Genomic DNA, 19,783 nt, shown 5'->3' with positions numbered 1-19,783 from the left:
TTCCACAGTAATAATGGCTATTTGGATACAACACCGACGATAACAGCAAGGCCTCTGTACATTACCAACGTTAAAATATTTTAATTACTTGAGTAACACTTAACCAAATGTAAAGCAGTCGCAAACTAAAAAATTATATTAAAAGTGAGTCACTGCGAAGCACGAACCACGAAAATACGCACCATGTTACCAAAAACAATATACTTCTTCCTGCTTTTGGGTCTATCCCAGTACTGTAAGTACCTCACCCTCTACGATTTTTGTCACTATTTCCTGAAATTCAAGGTACTTGTGACGAGCTGGAAGGCTACGAGTCGTACGAAATCTGCGACGACTCTTCAGATGGTTCCGACGAAAACGGTACTTTTACGTCCCAATCTAGAGTCGCTACTTCCGTGAAATTCTACCTTCTCACCCCCTCGAATGACACCATTGAGCTAAACTCAACCAACCTGGGTCTTGTCAACACGTCACAGCCCACGAAGTTCATAATCCATGGTCTTGGTAGCTACCGCGACCATGTATGGATCGACAAAATGGCCTATGTATACCATACCAATGGCAACTACAACGTAATCGCGACCGACTGGTCTGTGGTGTCCACCCATGACGAAGACTACGTGGTTTCTGCTGTGGATTCTGTAGGAAACGAAATCGGTACTTTCATCGTACAGTTCTCACAAACGAATGTCGAGTTCTTGTCGGACGTGCATCTGATTGGGTCGTCCGTGGGGGCCCAAGTTGCGGGCGCCGCTGGTAAAGCTGTAATCAATAAAGGGGAGAAAGTTGGGCGAATTACGGGTTTAGATCCCACGGAACCTAAAGATTTGGAGATTCTAAACGAAGACGATGCGGAGTTTGTTGATGTTATACATACGACGGTGGATGTGGGGGCTGTGAAGATTGGTACTGCGGATTTTTATATTGTGGATGGGAATGGTCGACCGATTTGTTATAAAAAGGGAAACGAGAGCGACAATAGTACTTTACAAGGTGGGTACGCCCGATGGTACCAATTTTTTTTTTGGGTAAACAGTTTGTGTTGTAGATTCCTGTGGAGAACTGCTGGCAGACGACTTGTACATTAATACTATTGAGGATAAGGAGAGGTACCAGGGAGTTTCTTGCTATTTTGATATGTCGGACGCTGTTCAAAGAATGTGCGATAAGGCTCATTCTGAGTTTATGGGCGAGCACGTTTCCAGAAATGCTTCAGGGAGTTATTTGGTGGCCAAGGATTCAGCTCCGGGTTTACATTCACAAGGAAATTTCTTCATAGCTTGTGCATCTGCTTTGGTCTTGTGGTACTTGTGCCATTAATTTAAATAAGTACCTGAAATATATAAGTTATTATTATTGTGTTATCTATGTAGTTAATGTTATCACTGTCCATGAGCGTGGCATTATAACGAAATTTTTTGGACCCCCTGTATAGTAATAAACGTTTTTATGTTGTTTTTCATTTTTGTCGACACTGACTTGCACTCGATAAATCGAGTTTTCAAAAAATTGAAAAATCGAAAAATTAAAAATTCGGAAAAAAGAAAAATTAAAATATACAAGAACTGAAAACTCGAAAAATTCATAAATCGAAATATATATAAAACAGTCGAAAATTGAAAAATCTAAAGTTTAAAAAACGAAAATTTGAAAATCCAAAAAATTAAAAATCGAACAGTCGAAACGTCAAAAAAAAATTCAAAATTGGAAAATCGACGAATTGAAATCGATTGGCCTTAAAATGTGAAAAATTGAATAAATGAAAAATTGGAAAATTGAAAGAAACAACCAAAATTAAGGAATTGAAAAAACAAAAAATTGTGATATAAAATCGAGAAAATAAAAAACCAGCAAAACGCAAAATAAAACTTGGGGACTTGAAAAATTGAGGGGACGAAAAACTGAAAAAGCGAAAATAAAAAACGAAAAAGTGGATAATAAAAACTTGAAAAATGTAAAAAGTGAAAATCAAACTTGGAAATTTGAAGAAAAATTGAACAAAACCTGAAAATTTGAAAAATTGAGTAAACAAAAAATTGTAAAATCGAAAGAAACAACAAAAAAATAAGGGGGCTAGCACTTCTGACTTTGTTTTAAATCTTAGATTCTTCCGCTTGTCAAAATATAATTCAATGTCCATTTCACAATAAATAAAATAAGTTAGTCAATGAGGAAGGAGGTGGGCGGGGCTATGTTCAGCTTTTTCAATCGACTTAATAACAAGAACTAACCCCACCCACCCACCCACCTTCATTTCAGTGATTCTTTGTCTACTCTGAATGAAAGGTGGCTCTTATACTAAACAGAAGTAAAATTAGTAGTTAAAATGAGAAGAACCCAGGTGGGCGTGGTTAGTACTTGCTATGATAAAAGTGATTTTGGCACATGACATACTCTCTAATAAGAAAATAAAGGCGGGTGGGTGGGGCTAGTACCTGCTACGAAAAAGTGAAAATTAAAAAATCGGTAAAATGAAAAATAAAAATCGGAAACAAAAAAATTGGAAAAGGGAGAAATTGTCAAATTGAAAAACTGGTGTAAACCAAAAATTGAAGGAATGAAAAATTGAAAATTTTGGAAGTCGAGAAATTGTAAAATTGAAAAATCAAAAATAAAAAACGAAAAATTACAAAATGAAATCTTGAAAAATCTTAAGAATCGAAAAAGTGAAAAAAAAAGAAATATGTATTATGAAATAGAAATATTGAAAATTAAAGAAACTGGAAAATCGGAAGACTGGAAATCCAAAAACTGCAAAGTGAAAAATTTAAAAATTGAAAAATGGACGAACTGAAAATTCAAAGCCTGAAAATTTGAAAAATTGAACACATGAAAAATTGTAAAATTTAAAAAAAAAACAGAACATAAAAGAAATGAAAAAAGGGACAATTGTGATATAAATCGAGAAAATAAAAATTAAAAATTCGCCACATTGAAAAATAAAAATCGGGAACATAAAAAAATTGAGAAACTGAAAATTCGAAAAACTGAAGAAACGAAAAATTGAAAAATCGAAGGAAACAAGAAATTGAAAAAATGAAAATTTGTGACATAGAATCGAGAAAATGAAAATTAAAAAAACCGGAAAAATGAAAAATAACAATCGAGAACTTGAAAAATTGAGGAAACTAAAAATTGAAAATGACAAAAATTAAAAACTGAGAATGTGAAGAATCGAAAAATGACAAACTGTAATATCGAAAAATTGAAAAATTTAGAAGTCAAGAAACTGTAAAATTGAAAAATAAAGAATATGAAAACAAAAAAGTTTTACGAAAACTTGAAAATCCAAAAAGTAAAGAAGGGGTGGAAACCCAAAAACTGCAAACTGAAAAATTTTAAAATTGGAAAATCGACGAATTGGAATCGAATGGCCTTAAAATTTGAAAAATTGAATAAACGAAAAATTTGAAAATTGAAAGAAACAACAAAAATTAAGGAAATGAAAAAACAAAAAAGTGTGATATAAAATCGAGAAAATGAAAAACTTGAAACTATTTTAATGTATGTAAATAATTTTAATGGATTCTTTATATCTTTGTATTGTAAAAACAAATTATTTAGATTACTTGTTAGGGCAAAATTATATCAGTTTTAAACTGTTTTTGTTCCTTTTGGATCTTTTTTTTTTTTTTGGATTCAATAAATGTATTATTATTATTATTATTATTATTATTATTATAAAAATAAAAAATCAGGAAAACGCAAAATAAAATTCGGGGAGTTGAAAAATTGAGGGGAAGAAAAATTGAAATAGGGAAAAATTAAAAATCGAAAATGTGAAAAATGGAAAAATGAGAAATTGTAATATTGAAAAATTGGAAAATTTGGAAATCGACAAATTGTAAAATTGAAAAATCAAAAATAAAAAAACGAAAAAGTGTCTAATAAAAACTTGTGAAATGTAAAAAGTGAAAATCAAACTTGAAAATTTTAAGAAAAATTGAAAAAAAAACTGAAAATTTGAAAAACTGAAAAAACGAAAAATTATAAAATCGAAAGAAACAAGAAAAAATAAAGGAAATGTAAAACGAAAAATTGTGATATAAAAGAGAAAAATTGTGATATAAAAATCGGAACAAAAAAATTGGAAAAGGGAAAAATTAAAAATTGAGAAACTGAAAATTCTAAAAATGAAAAACTGTAATATGTATTAAAAAATTGCCAAATTGAAAAACTGATGCAAACCGAAAAATTGAAGGAACGAAAAATTGAAAATTTTGGAAGTCGAGAAATTGTAAAATTGAAAAATTAAAAACGAAAAATTACTAAATGAAAACTTGAAAAATCTTAAGAATCGAAAAGGTGAAAAATAAAAAAAAAAGAAATACTTATGTATTATGAAATAGAAATATTGAAAATTAAAGAAATTGGAAAATCCAAAAACTGAAAATCCAAAAACTGCAAAGTGATAAATTTAAAAATAGAAAAATGGACGAACTGAAAATTCAAAGCCTGAAAATTTGAAAAATTGAACACATGAAAAATTGTAAAATCGAAAAAAAAACACAGAAAATAAAGGAAATGTAAAAACGGACAATTGTGATATAAATCGAGAAAATAAAAATTAAAAATTTGCCACACTGAAAAATAAAATCGGGAACATGGAAAATTGTGGAAACAAAAAATTGGGAAACTGAAAATTCGAAAAATTGAAGAAACGAAAAATTGAAAAATCGAAAGAAACAACAAGGAATAAAGGAATTGAAAAAATGAAAATTTGTGCCATAAAATCGAGAAAATGAAAATTGAAAAAATCGGGAAAATGAAAAATAAAAATCGAGAACTTGAAAAATTGAGGTAACGAAAAATTGAAAATGACAAAAATTAAAAACTGAGAACGTGAAAAATCGAAAAATGAGAAACTGTAATATCGAAAAATTGCAAAATTAAAAAATTGCAACTCGAAAAATTGAAAAATCAAAAATATAAAACGAAAAAGTATACAATGAAAACTTGAAAAATGTCAAAAGTGAAAATCAAACATGAAAATTTGAAGAAACGAAAATTCAAAAAATCGAAATATTAAAAATTGAAAAACTTGAAATTCCAAAAAGTGAAAAAAAAGAAACATGTATTATAAAATCAAAATATTGAAAATTAAAGAAATTGAAAAATTGGAAAACTGGAAATTCAAAAACTGCAAATTGAAAAATTTTAAACGTGGAAACTCATGGAACTGAAAAATCAAAGCCTGAAAATTTGAAAAATTGAATAAATAAAAAATTGTAAATCGCAAGAAACAACAAAAAAATAAAGGAAACGAAAAAAACGAAAAATTGTGTTATAAAATCGAAAAATTATGATATAAAATCGAAAAAGTGAAGATTAAAAAATCCATCGGGAAAATAAAAAAAAAATCGGAACAAAAAAATTGGGGAAGGGAAAAATTAAAAATTGAGAAACTGAAAAATCGAAAAATGAAAAACTGTAATATGTACTGAAAAATTGCCAAATTGAAAAAACTGATGCAAACCGAAAAATTGAAAATTTTGGAAGTCGAGAAATTGTAAAATTGAAAAATCAAAAATAAAAAACGAAAAATTACAAAATGAAAACTTGAAAAATCTGAAGAATCGAAAAAGTGAAAAATAAAAAAAAAAGAAATATGTATTATGAAATAGAAATATTGAAAATTACAAAAATTGGAAAATCGGAAAACTGAAAATCAAAAACTGCAATGTGAAAAATTAAAACATTGAAAAATGGACGAAGTGAAAATTCAAAGCCTGAAAATTTGAAAAATTGAACACACAAAGAATTGTATAATCGAAAAAAAAACACAGAAAATAAAAGAAATGAAAAAACGGACAATTGTGATATAAATCGAGAAAATAAAAATTAAAAATTCGTCACATTGAAAAATAAAAATCGACAACTTGAAAAATTGAGGAAACGAAAAATTGAAAATGACAAAAATTAAAAACTGAGAATGTGAAAAATCGAAAAATGAGAAACTGTAATATCGAAAAATTGCAAAATTAAAAAATTGCAACTCGAAAAATTGAAAAATTTAGAAGTCAAGAAACTGTAAAATTGAAAAATCAAAAATAAAAAAACGAAAAAGTATATAATGAATACTTCAAAAATGCCAAAAGTGAAAATCAAACATGAAAATTTGAAGAAACGAAAATTTAAAAAATCGAAAGATTAAAAATTGAAAAACTTGAAATTCGGAAAAGTGAAAAATAAAAAAAAGAAATATGTACTGTAATATCAAAATATTGAAAATTAAAGAAATTGAAAAATCGGAAGAGTGGAAATCCAAAAACTGCAAATTTAAAAATTTTAAACGTGGAAAATCATGGAATTGAAAAATCAAAGCCTGAAAATTTGAAAAAGTGAAACTACAAAAAAATAAAGGAAATAAAGAAACCAAAAATTGTGATATAAAATCGAGAAAATGAAAAATAAAAAATCAGGAAAACGCAAAATAAAATTCGGGGAGTTGAAAAATTGAAAAAGTGAAAATCAAAAAATCGGGGAAAAGAAAAAGAAAAATCGGAACAAAAAAATTGGAAAAGGGAAAAATTAAAAATTGAGAAACTGAAAAATCGGAAAATGAAAAACTGTAATATTGAAAAATTGACAAATTGAAAAACTGATGCAAACCGAAAAATTGAAGGAAAGAAAAATTCAATATTTTGGAAGTCGAGAAATTGTAAAATCGAAAAATCAAAAATAAAAAACGAAAAATTACAAAATGAAAACTTGAAAAATCTTAAAAATCGAAAAAAAAGAAATATGTTTTATGAAATAGAAATATTGGAAATTAAAGAAATTGGAAAATCGGAAAACTGAAAATTCATAAACTACAAAGTGAAAAATTTAAAAATTGAAAAATGGATAAACTGAAAATTCAAAGCCTGAAAATTTGAAAAATTGCAAAATCAAAAAAAAACAGAAAATAAAGGTAATGAAAAAACTGACAATTGTGATATAAATCGAGAAAATAAAATATGAAAACGAAAAAGTATATAATGAAAACTTGAAGAATGTCAAAAGTGGAAATGAAACATGAAAATTTAAAAAATCGAAAGGTTAAAAATTGAAAAACTTGAAATTCGAAAAAGTGAAAAATAAAAAAAAAAGAAATTTGTATTGTAAAATCAAAACATTGAAAATTAAAGAAATTGAAAAATTGGAAAACTGGAAATCCAAAAATCCCCAAATTGAAAAATTTCAAACGTGGAGAATCATGGAATTGAAAAATCAAAGCCTGAAAATTTGAAAAATTGAATTAAAAAAAAATGTAAATCGAAAGAAACAACAAAAAAATAAAGGAAATAAAGACACCAAAAATTGTGATATAAAATTGAGAAATGTCGAGAAAACTGCGTTGAACATTTATGGTATAAAGCAATAGGTATTTAATTTTCATTATCAATGAAGCAAAACGAATGAAACTGACATTACAATATATATCCTACTTTTCATAATCCCTTGATCTTGGACAGACATTTTTAATTAAAAAGCGTGAACCTTGAAGGTAATAACCTTCGTTCAATGCAAAAAGATGTGAGTGGAACATACTTTTACACATTTCTAATAAGACCACATGATCGTAATATGCATCGACAACAATTAGTACTCGACTTTAGTACTTGAAGGTTTCTCTACTCTTAAAATGAACCGTTATATTATCGGTTTGATAGTGTCTACGTGTATCATTTTTTCGGGTAAGTTAAATTCAAGGTAGTACTCATTAATAATACTCCATTCCATTTCAGTTCGTTCCCAAATGGTACCACCCCCAGACGTCTTCCTCTCTTGGCTCTTCAACGCCGCCTCCAACGAAATCGACAACATCGTCAACACCTTCACCTTCCGCGAAGTCTCCCCGGACGACATAGCCTTCATCTTGCACCTCTCCGACAACAAAACGCTTAAACTCGACCCCAAGAAGCTCACCCTCGACCCATCAAAACCCACCAAATTCGTGATTCATGGCTGGCAGGCTTCCGCTTTCGACGAGTCCAACGGCGACCTAGCGCAACGGTACCACAACCACGGGAACTACAACGTGATCTCAGTGGATTGGGCAGATCACGCGAGGAAAGTTTACATGCACTCGGCTAGTAGTACCAAAGACATCGGCAACATCCTTGCAGACTTCATTTTGGAACTAACCCGAAAAGAAGAGAAGTTTTTGAACAATATGCATCTGCTGGGTGTGTCTTTGGGTGGTCATGTGGCAGGTTTCGCAGGCCAGAAGGTGCTACAAGAAAGCGGGAAAAAAATTGGGAGGATTACGGGGTTAGATGTGGCTGCGCCGTTGTTTGAAGTACCGAGGAAGAGGAGTGCGGATTCTAGGTTGAGTCCCGACGACGCTGATTTCGTGGATGTTATTCATACGAATGCGGGGTTCCTGGGGGTGAGTGAGGCCATCGGTACCGCTGATTTTTATGTAGAGAATGGGGGACCTCTGCAACCTGGGTGTTTCAATCTCGTCAATATTTTTGACTCGAGTAAGTTGCTTGAGAGTTATATACAACTTGTTGGTTTAGTTGGTTGCAGCCACTTCAAAGCTGTCGAGTACTTCCAAGATTCCATCAACGGTAAGAAGTTTGAGGCTTTGTCGTGTCCGAATTCAATCGAGTACCACATTCTGGCGTGCAATAGTAACAAGAAAGTTGTGATGGGTGAGCACGTACCACGATCTGCTGCAGGACCCTACTACCTTGAGAGCGACTCTCCACTACCCTACAGCAAACTTTTAGAAAGTCCTTTCGGGATTAAAATAAACACGCCACGGTTTAGATTACCGTTCATCAACTAGAAAAATTGAGTTTTTTATTGAACAAAATAAATATTTTTCTTAGATTTGTTGTTCATGTCAGTCTATGCTCCTATTTGGTCTTTTGTTAGTGTGAGGTTACTTTCAGTTTTTGTGATTTGTGCCTTCCAGTTTGAAGTCGGTCGGAACAGGTTCCAACCAGTCTGCAAAAACGCGTTAGTGCGAATTATGTAGATCCGCCTACTTACGTGTTCTCGTTTCCATAACACCATGACCACGAATATCACGAATGGTGCCAAGGTGGACAACCCCATCATCCAACCCAACGAGTCTGCCCATAATGGGAAAACGTAGTTTTCGTACGATGCAGCTGTGAATGTCGCCATTTGGAAAACAAAAACTCCCTACAAATTAAGTGTGTAGTAGGTGGGTTTTTGCATTGGTGGGTTTAGCTACCAGAAGGGTTAGTGGTGTGATGATGACCCAACAAACCCACCAGTACCACCGCGACGGTTTTGATAATTTCATGTCCATTTTGGCCATGTCGTCTAAAATTCGGTTGCACCCATAGAACCAAGAGACGGCTCCCACTTCTGCTACTCCAATCAGGAGGATAGCCCATGAAGCCGTGTTCCATTCCATGAGGGTGAAAAGATAGACGCCTCCGTCGAAACACATAGGAATGGCGAGGATGAAGCAGCACACACAGATAACAAGTGTTACGTAAATTTGGTACTTCCTCATGTACGGCCACCTGTCGAGAATGAGACACCTGATGGCTTCGATCCCCGCGAACTGGCTACCCAAACCCAGAATAAACAACATGAAGAAAAACGCTACAGCCCATGCCGTCGGTGCCGGTAGTCGTAAGATAGCTTCAGGGTACGCCACGAAAGCTAACCCAGGCCCGTCTTGAGCCACCTCTTCCACTGGAACCCCCATCTGGTGCGCCAAAAAACCCAACATCGAGAAAATCGCAAACCCAGCATAAATCGACGTAAAAACATTAGTAGCAGTGACAATAAGCGCGTCTTTGACACAATTGTTCTTGAAATCGTTGTAAGAAGCTAGGGTTATTAAAGAGCCACAACCTATTCCAAACGAGTAGAAAGTTTGCGAAGCTGCGTTGGCCCAAACGTCTACTTCTTGCAATTTTTCCCATCTGGGGGTTAAGTATAGGAGAATGCCGTCGACGGCACCTTCAAGGATGGCTCCTTGTACCACGAGAGCTGTGAGAATCACGTAGGGGAACAAAGCGGTAAAGTAGACGGCTTTTCCGGAAGTTTTGACGCCTTTTATGACACAGAAAAAACCGATGATCCATGCGAGTAGGAGACAGAGGAGGAGCTGCCATCTGAGTCCTCCAAACTCCTCCCAGGTGGAATCCCCCAAACCTAGGACGTAATCGCGGAAGTACTCATAAGTGGCTAAAGTACGATTGACCACTTGGTTAATGTGGACGGTGGTACCGTTGCTGGTGAGGCAAAACCTCTTGTCTAAGGCACCCACGAAACCGTGGTCTTTGCATATTTCCTCCACAAGAGTACACTGTTTGTTGTAGTAGGTTTGGTCGGGGGAGCAGTTGGAGTCTTCCGTGGCACTGAAACAACCTACACTATTAATTAATAACTCCTTGATTTGAAGTTGACTTTAAACCCGTAGTGTCAATACATCTAGGAGTGGTATTTATGAGCGTCTCTGGAGTGCGTTACAGCCCCAAATTTATTTATATAAACATTGCCCGATCCTCCCCAGTTATTAACGACTTCCCCAAGCTATTCTTTTTCGGCTAATCAAATGTGCCCGACGCAAAGAAACAAATGGCCGAAAATGGAAACAATTAGCCTAAAGGGGAGCTTATAACCCCGAACGCAATAATCTTGACTAATGGCTAAAGCAATAAAAGGAGAAAAACCGGAGCGATTCGACCAAAAGTCACAAAGGACTTAATTTCCCTCACACATTACACTCACCCATTGTATTAAAGTCGTTGTGGCAAGAACCGAAGCCCAATTCGCTGGTGAACGAAGCGAAGAAATAAAAGAGGGTCCAGGCGATGATCACCATGTAATAAATAGTAATCAGCGTGATTACCACCAGAGTGCAGTATCCTAAGCCGGTGAAAATCGGCGCGATGTTGCTGTAGGCCTGGTCGGGGCCTAGCCCCGAATACTGGCCCACGACGAGCTCGAGGAGGAAGATGGGCATGCCCATGAGGAGCACCATGATGCAGTAGGTTAGGAGGAAGGCCCCTGGAATTCGAGAAATTGCAGATTAATCAAGCGCGGATTTTTGTCTTGAGCAGAACTGTGCTCGGGTTGGTTATAAATCAGTTTCAGGGATGATTTACGGTGAGATTTAGACTAACGATCTATATCAACAGCTGACCAATCGTGTCATTTGGCAAGTGTCATTAATAACGTGCTCATATTGGGACAATAAAGACCATTAATAAAGACTTAGCGTCCACGCGGTGGGAAAGTTAATTAGGGCATAAAATCGAGGGGAATGGGTTTGTTTATTTCGAATAACAGAGTTTCGTGTGTACAATGTGGGCGATGCTAATTTAGATTGTCTTGGGTTGAATGCGAAAATTAATTTTTTTGAAAATCGACGCTCACACAAAAAGGTTATACGTGTCGTTTATGAATCTGCCTTGAGGTTTTCACCTAAGCATTTATACTAATATAAGCTGTTACTGCCATTACCGCATGGGACAGGTAAGTCTCAGAACTGTCAGGGAATATAATTACTCCGAAATTCATAACAATTTACACTCTGTATTATCTAAACATCCCCAAAAAATTCTGACATGTACGTCTCGATGTGCTGATATAGAGTGTTGTTGGTCCTTGAACAACATTTTCGAAAAATTCTATTTGAAAATAAAATTTTTGAAAAATATGTACTAAAACTTATTTGAACTGGAGGTTCTGGAAAATAGCCATAAGTTTCAGGTAAAATAAAATTAAATACCTTAGTTTTGAGGTGAAATTTCCGATTTCTCAATTGATCTATTTTTTATTTTCCCATTTCTCGATTTCCCAAAGCTCTGATTTTTCAGTTCTTCAGTTCTTCAATTTTTCGATTTTTTAGGTTTTTGATTTTTTAATACTACTCGATTTCTAAAGTTTGCGATTTTTAAAATTTTTGGGTTTTCCGATTTGTTGAGTTTTCAGTTTTTCTAAATTTGAATTTTTCAATTTTTTGAGTTCTCGATTTATCGAATTCAGATGTTTCGATGTTTTCGTTGTGCAATTTCTTGATTCGTCAATTTTTCAATTTTTAATTTTTCTTCTCGGCTTTCGACTCCTCAATTTCCCTCTGATTTTTCGATTTCTTGATGTCTCAGTTTTTTTTTAATTTTTCGATTTTTCAGGTTTTTGATTTTTTAATACTACTCGATTTCTTAAGTTTGCGATTTCTGGATTTCTCGGTTTTTCGATTTTTTACTTTTGGGCTTTTCAATTATTTTTCAATTTTTCAAATTTTTTTTTCGATTTTTAAATTTTTGATTTTCGAATTTTTATTTTTTGATTTTTCGACGTTTGGATTTCTCGATTTTTTAATTTTGGCATATTTTAATTGTTCAATGTTTTAAATTTTAGATGTTTCTATTTTTCAATTTTTCAAATTTTGACGTTGCTAAATTTTTGAATTTTCCGATTTCTCAATTAATCTATTTTTGACTTTCCCATTTCTCGACTTTTCAATGTTTCGATTTTTCTTCAGTTCTTCAATTTTTCGGTTTTTCGACTTTGCGTTTTTGGTTTTTCGATTACTCAATTTTCCAATTTTTTAATTTCTCAATTTTTTGGATATTTCTTCCAGTTTTGGGATTTTTCAATTTTTCGATTTTTCTACTTCGATTTTTGGACTCCTAGATTTTTTGATTTCTCGGTTTTTTACTTTTTGGATTTTCAATTTTTCGTTAAGCTTAAGATTTTTCAATTTTTCGAATATTGTATACATGGATTTCTCAATTTTTGAACTTTTCGATGTTTTAATTTTTCAATTTATCGATTTCCCAAGTTTCCAGTTCTTCTTTATTTCAATTTTTCAATTTTCAGAATTTTTCAATTTTCCATCTTTCAATTTATTGATTTCTCGATTTATCGAATTCAGATGTTTCGATGTTTTCATTGTTCAATTTCTTGATTCATCAATTTTTCAATTTTTTATTTTTCGATCCTATGATTTTTCCATTTCTTGATGTCGCAGTTTTTCGACTTTTCGATTTTTGGACTCCTGGATTTTTTGATTTCTCCGTTTTTTACTTTTTGGATTTTCAATTTTTCGTTAAACTTAAGATTTTTCAATTTTTCGACTATTTTATACTTCGATTTCGCAATTTTTCACATTTTCGATGTTTTAATTTTTCAATTTTTCGATTTCTCGAGTTTCCAGTTCTTCTTAATTTCAATTTTCGATTTTTAAATTTTTTGATTTCTCGATTTATCGAATTCAGATGTTTATATGTTTTCATTCGTCAATTTCTTGATTCATCAATTTTTCAATTTTTAATTTCTCGATCCTCTGATTTTTCGATTTCTTGATGTCTCAGTTTTTTTTTAATTTTTCCATGCTTCGATTTTTGGATTTCTCGATTTTTGACTTTTGGCCTTTTCAATTATTTTTCGATGTTTTGATTTTTCAGCGATCCGTTTTTTTATTTTTTCAATTTTTTTTTTCGATTTTTAAATTTTAGAATTTCGAATTTTTATTTTTTGATTTTTTGACGTTTGGATTTCTAGAATTTTTAATTTTGGCATATTTTAATTGTTCAATGTTTTAAAATTTGGGTGCTTCGATTTCTCGATTTTTTTGGTTTTTCAGTTCTTCAGTATTTCTATTTTTCAATTTTTCAAATTTTGACGTTGTTAAATTTTTGAGTTTTCCGATTTCTCAATTAATCTACTTTTGACTTCTCAATTTTTCGATTTTTCTTCTGTTATTCAATTTTTCGATTTTTCGACTTTGCTTTTTGGTTTTTCGATTTCTCAATTTTCCAATTTCTTAATTTCTCAATTTTTGAATATTTCTTTCAATTTTAGGATTTGTCGATTTTTTATTTTTTGAATTGCCAGTTTTCTGTTTTTTAAACTTTACTTTTTTCAGTTTTTCGACTGTTTTATATTTCGATTCCTCAATTTTTCGAATTGTCGGTATTTTGATTTTTTAACATTCTAAATTTTTCGATTTCTCGAATTTTTAATTTTTCTATAGTTTAATTTTTCAATTTTCCGAATTTTGAAATTTTCGATTTTTCAATTTTTTTATTCGAATGTTTCGATGTTTTGATTGGTCAATCTCCCGATTTATCAATTTTTCCATTTTAAACTTATCGATTTTTCGATTCTGGCCTATTTATATTTAGAAACATCGAAGAATTGGAAAAGCGAAGAATTAAAAAACAAATTGGAAAATCGAAAATTTAAAAATTGTAAAAAGTGAAAAATTGAAATATAGAACTAAAGACTCAGGAAATCGAAAAAACTAAAATTTTAAAAATAATTGAAAAGCTAAAATATGTAAAAGTTGAAAAATTAAGAAATCGAAGTATAAAACAGTCGAAAAATGTTTTATTTTTATTATTATAATTTTTTTTTTTTGAAAGTTACAGAGTGTAGGAAAATAATGGAAAGTTTTAAAAACGAAAAACTAAAAATCCAAGAAGTAAAAAGTCGAAATACTAAAAAATCCCGAAACTCAAATATTGAAAAATTGAAAAATAGAAGAAATCGAAACGTCGAAAAATCACAAACTAAAAAAATCGAAAATTGGAAAAATCAAAAACCTGGAAATTCGAAAAATTGAAGAACTGAAGAATTGAAAATGGAAACTTTCGGAAGTTGAGAAATTGGAGAATAAAAAATAGATTAATTGAGAAACCGGAAAACTGAAAATTCAGTAATGTCAAAATTTGAAAAATTAAAATAGCGTAAAATTGACAAATGAAGAAATACAAATATCAAAAAATAAAAAAAAAATTCCAATTTTTTATGGATCGCTGAAAAATCAAAACATCGAAAAATAATTGGAAAGCCCAAAAGTAAAAAATCGAAAAACCGAGAAATCCAAAAATCGAAAAATCAGAGGATCGAGAATTAAGGAGTCGAAAGCCGAGAAGGAAAATTAAAAATTGAAAAATTGATGAATCAAGAAATTGAACGATGAAAACTTCGATAAATCGAGAAATCAAAAAAGTGAAACATCGAAAATTGGAAAATTCGGAAAATTGAAAAATTGAAACAAAGAACTGGAAACTCGAGAAATCGAAAAATTGAAAAATTAAGACAACGAAAAGTTGAAAAATTGTGAAATCGAAGTATAAAATAGTCGAAAAATTGAAAAATCTTAAGTTTAACGAAAAATTGAAAATCCGAAAACTAAAAAACCGAGAAATCAAAAAATCCAGAAGTCCAAAAATCGAAAAGTCGAAAAATCGAGCTATTGAGAAATCCCAAAACTGAAAGAAATCCAAAAAAGTGAGAATTAAAAAAAATTGGAAAATTGAGAAATCGAAAAACCAAAAAGCAAAGTCGAAAAATCGAAAAATTGAAGAATTGAAGAAAAATCGAAACATTGAGAAGTCGAGAAATGGGAAAGTCAAAAATAGATTAAATGAGAAATCGGAAAACTCAAAAATTTAGCAACGTCAAAATTTGAAAAATTGAAAAATAGAAATACTGCAGAACTGAAAAATAAAAAATCGAGAAATCGAAACATCTAAAATTTAAAACACATGGAACAATTAAAATATGCCAAAATTAAAAAATCGAGAAATCCAAACGTTAAAAAATCAAAAGGTAAAAATTCGAAAATCTAAAATTTGATAAATCGAAAAAAAATTGAGAAAACGGATCGCTAAAAAATCGGTACATCGAAAAATAATTGAAAAGCCCAACAGTAAAAAATCGAAAAACCAAGAAATCCTAAAATCTAAACATCGAAAAATAAAAAAAAACCTGAGACATCAAGAATTCGATAAATCAGAGGATCGAGAAATTAGAAATTGAAAAATTGAAATAAAGAAGAACGGGAAACTCGAGAAATCGATAAATTGAAAAATTAAAACATCGAAATTTGCAAAAATTGAGAAATCTAAGCATAAAATAGTCGAATAATTGAAAAATCCTAAGTTTAACGAAACATTGAAAATCCAAAAAGTAAAAAACCCAGAAAGCAAAAATCCAGGAGTCCAAAAATCGAAAAGTCGAAAAATCGAAACATTGAAAAATCCCAAAAATATAAATTCGAAAATATAAAATTTAAAAATCGAAAAAAAAATTGAAAAATTGAGAAAACGGATCGCTGAAAAATCAAAACATCGAAAAATAATTGAATAGTCCAAAAGCAGAAAATCGAAAAACCGAGAAATCCAAAAAACGAAACATCAAAAAATTAAAAAAAAAACAGACATCAAGAAATCGAAAAATCAGAGGATCGAGAAATTGAGGAGTCGAAAGCCGAGAAGAAAAATTAAAAATTGAAAAACTGATTAATCAAGAAATTGAACACTGAAGACATCGAAACATCTGTATTCGATAAATCGAGAAATCAAATAATTGAAAAATCTAAAATTGAAAAAATCGGAAAATTAAAAAATTGAAATAAAGAAAACTGAAAGAAATATCCAAAAAATTGAGAAATAAAAAATTGGAAAATTGAGACATCGAAAAACCAAAAAAGCAAAGTCGAAAAGTCGTAAGCTTAAAAAATTAGTCTGAAATTATTCATACAAAATTTCCCTCGCAGGAAGTTCTTAAAAAAAAAATAGAAGCACCCAATATTCTTCCAATTTCTTTCAAAAAACATTAAATGCCCCGACACTTTTTTAAATTCTTTAAAAAATAAATCAAAACAGTAAAAAACAAAATTCTGTGTATTTCGGGGCGCGGTAATTAAAAAAAAAATAAATTTAATTTTTGCATTTATTTTTAATTTTTTTCTGTGCATTGAGAATCCATAAAAGCGATATTTCTCAAAAAAAAATCGCGCGACGAATTTCTTGGAAAAAAACCCACGCCTAATTTCTTGGAAACAGCGGAGTACTTGATTCTTGGAATTGGTAGACGGACAATAAGTCGCCGAGGGAGGTGGAATTATCAATCAACTGAGTGGTTTTTGAAAAAAGTCTTTTGGTTTTCGGTGTATAAAGTGTTAAAGTGAAGTTTAAACGGATTTTGAAAAATATTTTTCCGTTTTTTGGCGGATAAAGTGAGGTTAGTGGCAGAATGGAGAAGATTTCCTTGGGGCTCTGCTTGTGGTAAGCTTGTAATACGATTTGTAAAATTACATCACAAACATTTAAAAGTCAGTCTAAAGTTGTGCAGACAGAACTTCCTTCGTCCTTGAACCACAGGCAAACAAATACAGAATCTTCGAAAAATTGTAAAATTTAATTTTGTCAACCTATTTGTTTTTTATAACCCCTATAAGTTAAAATAAAGAACTGGGGACTGTTAAAGCAGGTGAAGGAGCATGCTATATGGAAGTTTCAAGTGGTTTTTTCCATTATATCAAAAAACCAAAAAAGCAACGTCGAAAAATCGAAAAATTGAAGAACTGAAGAAAAATCGAAGCATTGAGAAGTCGAGAAATGGGAAAGTCAAAAATAGAATAATTGAGAAATCGGAAAACTCAAAAATTTAGCAACGTCAAAATTTGAAAAATTGAAAAATAGTAATACTGAACATCTGAAAAATCTAAAATCGAGAAATCGAAACATCAAAAATTTAAAACATTGAACAATTAAAATATGCCAAAATTAAAAAATCGGGAAATCCAAACGTCAAAAAATAAAAATTCGAAAATCTAAAGTTTAACAATCTAAAAAAAATTGAAAAATTGAAAAACGGATTGCTGAAAAATCAAAACATCGAAAAATAATTGAAAAGCCCAAAAGTAAAAAATCGAAAAACCGAGAAATCCAAAAATCGAAACATCGAAAAAAATTAAATAAAAACTGAGACATCAAGAAATTGAAAAATCAGAGGATCGAGAAATTGAGGAGCCGAAAGCCGAGAAGGAAAATTAAAAATTGAAAAACTGATGAATCATGAAATTGAACGATGAAAACATCGAAACATCTGAATTCGATAAATCGAAAAATTAAAAAACGGAGAAAAACTGACGAAAAATCGAAACACTGAGAAGTCGAGAAATGGGAAAGTCAAAAATAGATTAATTGAGAAACCGGAAAACTCAAAAATTTAGCAACGTCTAAATTTGAAAAATTGAAAAATAGAAATACTGAAAAATTAAAAAATGGAGAAGTCGGAACATCTAAAATTTAAAACATTGAACTATTAAAATATGCCAAAATTAAAAAATTGAGAAATCCAAACGTCGAAAAATCAAAATAAAAAATTCGAAAATCTAAAATTTAAAAATCGAAAAAAAGAGAAATTGAAAAAACCGATCGTTGAAAAATCAAAACATCGAAAAATAATTGAAAAGTCGAAAAGCAAAAAATCGAAAAACCGAGAAATCCAAAAATCGAAACATCGAAAAATTAAAAAAAACTGAGACATCAAGAAAACCAAAAACAAGAGGATCGAGAAATTGAGGAGTCGAAAGCCGAGAAGAAAAATTAAAAATTGAAAAATTGATGAATCAAGAAATTGAACCATGAAAACATCCAAAATTGAAAAATTAAAACATGGAAAAGTTGAAAAATTGAGAAATCGAAGTATAAAATGGTCGAAAAATTGAAAAATCTTCAGTTTAACGAAAATTGAAAATCCAAAAAGGAAAAAACCGAGAAATCAAAAAATCCAGGTGTCCAAAATTCGAAATATTGAAAAATCCCAAAAACTGAAAGAAATATAAAAAAAATTGAGAAATTAAAAAATTGGAAAATTGAAAAAACGGAAAAACCAAAAAGCAAAGTCGAAAAATCGAAAAGTTGACGAACTCACGAAATATCGAATCGTTGAGAAGTCGAGAAATAGGAAAATTCAAAAATTTAACAATGTCAAAATTTGAAAAATTGAAAGATAGAAATACTGAAGAACTGAAAAATCAAAAAATCGAGAAATCGAAACGTCAAAAAATCAAAAAATAAAAATTCGAAAATCTAAAATTTAAAAATTGAAAGAAAGAATTGAAAAAACAGACCGCTGAAAAAGTAAAAAAATCGAAAAACCAAGAAATCCAAAAATCGAAACATCGAAAAATTAAAAAAAAAACTGAGACATCAAGAAATTGAAAAATTGATGAATCAGGAAATTGAACGATGAAAACATCGAAACATCTGAATTTGATAAATCGAGAAATCCAAAAATTGAAAAATCGAAAATTGAAAAATTCGGAAAATTGAAAAATTGAAATAAAGAAGAACTGGAAACTCGAGAAATCGAAAAATTGAAAAATTAAAACATCGAAAAGTTGAAAAATTGAGAAATCGAAGTATAAAATGGTCGAAAAATTGAAAAATCTTCAGTTTAACGAAAAATTGAAAATCCAAAAAGGAAAAAACCGAGAAATCAAAAAATCCAGGTGTGCAAAATTCGAAATATTGAAAAATCCCAAAAACTGAAAGAAATATCCAAAAAATTGAGAAATTAAAAAATTGGAAAATTGAAAAAATGGAAAAACCAAAAAAGTAAAGTCGAAAATTCGAAAAGTTGACGAACTCACGAAATATCGAATCATTGAGAAGTCGAGAAATCGGAAAATTCAAAAATTTAATAATGTCAAAATTTGAAAAATTGAAAGATAGAAATACTGAAGAACTGAAAAATCAAAAAATCGGGAAATCGAAACGTCAAAAAATCAAAAAATAAAAATTCGAAAATCTAAAATTTAAAAATCGAAAAAAAGAATTGAAAAAACGGATCGCTGAAAAAGTAAAAAAATCGAAAAACCGAGAAATCCAAAAATTGAAACATCGAAAATTAAAAAAAACTGAGACATCAAGAAATTGAAAAATTGATGAATCAAGAAATTGAACGATGAAAATATCGAAACATCTGAATTTGATAAATCGAGAAATCCAAAAATTGAAAAATCGAAAATTGAAAAATTCGGAAAATTGAAAAA

General features: G+C 30.6%; 3 protein-coding genes across 4 annotated transcripts in view; 2 read left to right on the top strand and 1 right to left on the bottom strand.

The window, feature by feature from the left end:
- The first annotated feature begins 29 nt into the window (after nucleotides 1–29).
- On the top strand, nucleotides 30–1,424 carry LOC135129386 (pancreatic lipase-related protein 2-like). The gene is made up of 3 exons (XM_064056537.1): nucleotides 30–235; nucleotides 286–993; nucleotides 1,049–1,424. The coding sequence occupies exons 1-3, from the start codon at nucleotides 184–186 to the stop codon at nucleotides 1,318–1,320; spliced, it is 1,032 nt and encodes a 343-aa protein (XP_063912607.1). The 5' UTR covers nucleotides 30–183; the 3' UTR covers nucleotides 1,321–1,424.
- Nucleotides 1,425–7,627: 6,203 nt separating this feature from the next.
- LOC135129751 (lipoprotein lipase-like) lies at nucleotides 7,628–8,779 on the top strand. Its single transcript, XM_064056999.1, has 3 exons — nucleotides 7,628–7,679; nucleotides 7,731–8,468; nucleotides 8,508–8,779. The coding sequence occupies exons 1-3, from the start codon at nucleotides 7,628–7,630 to the stop codon at nucleotides 8,777–8,779; spliced, it is 1,062 nt and encodes a 353-aa protein (XP_063913069.1).
- The window catches only part of LOC135129487 (sodium- and chloride-dependent glycine transporter 2-like), a 31,603-nt gene continuing 20,575 nt past the window's right edge, over nucleotides 8,756–19,783 (bottom strand). For both annotated transcript variants that reach the window (XM_064056642.1, XM_064056641.1), the window contains exons 3-6: nucleotides 10,711–10,989; nucleotides 9,194–10,347; nucleotides 8,986–9,141; nucleotides 8,756–8,940 (exon numbers count right to left, since the gene is read on the bottom strand). In XM_064056642.1, coding sequence (XP_063912712.1) covers nucleotides 8,842–8,940; nucleotides 8,986–9,141; nucleotides 9,194–10,347; nucleotides 10,711–10,989 — 1,688 coding nt within the window. In that variant the 3' untranslated portion in view covers nucleotides 8,756–8,841. The remainder of the gene's footprint in view (nucleotides 8,941–8,985; nucleotides 9,142–9,193; nucleotides 10,348–10,710; nucleotides 10,990–19,783) is intronic.

This window comes from Zophobas morio, unplaced genomic scaffold (assembly GCF_036711695.1).
Source record: "Zophobas morio isolate AGI-343-1 ecotype UQ-CSIRO unplaced genomic scaffold, CSIRO_AGI_Zmor_V1 ptg000016l, whole genome shotgun sequence".
NCBI classification, from domain to species: Eukaryota; Metazoa; Arthropoda; class Insecta; order Coleoptera; family Tenebrionidae; genus Zophobas; species Zophobas morio.
The sequence above is the reverse complement of the archived record's forward strand: the minus strand, read 5'-3'. Positions and strand labels throughout refer to the sequence as shown.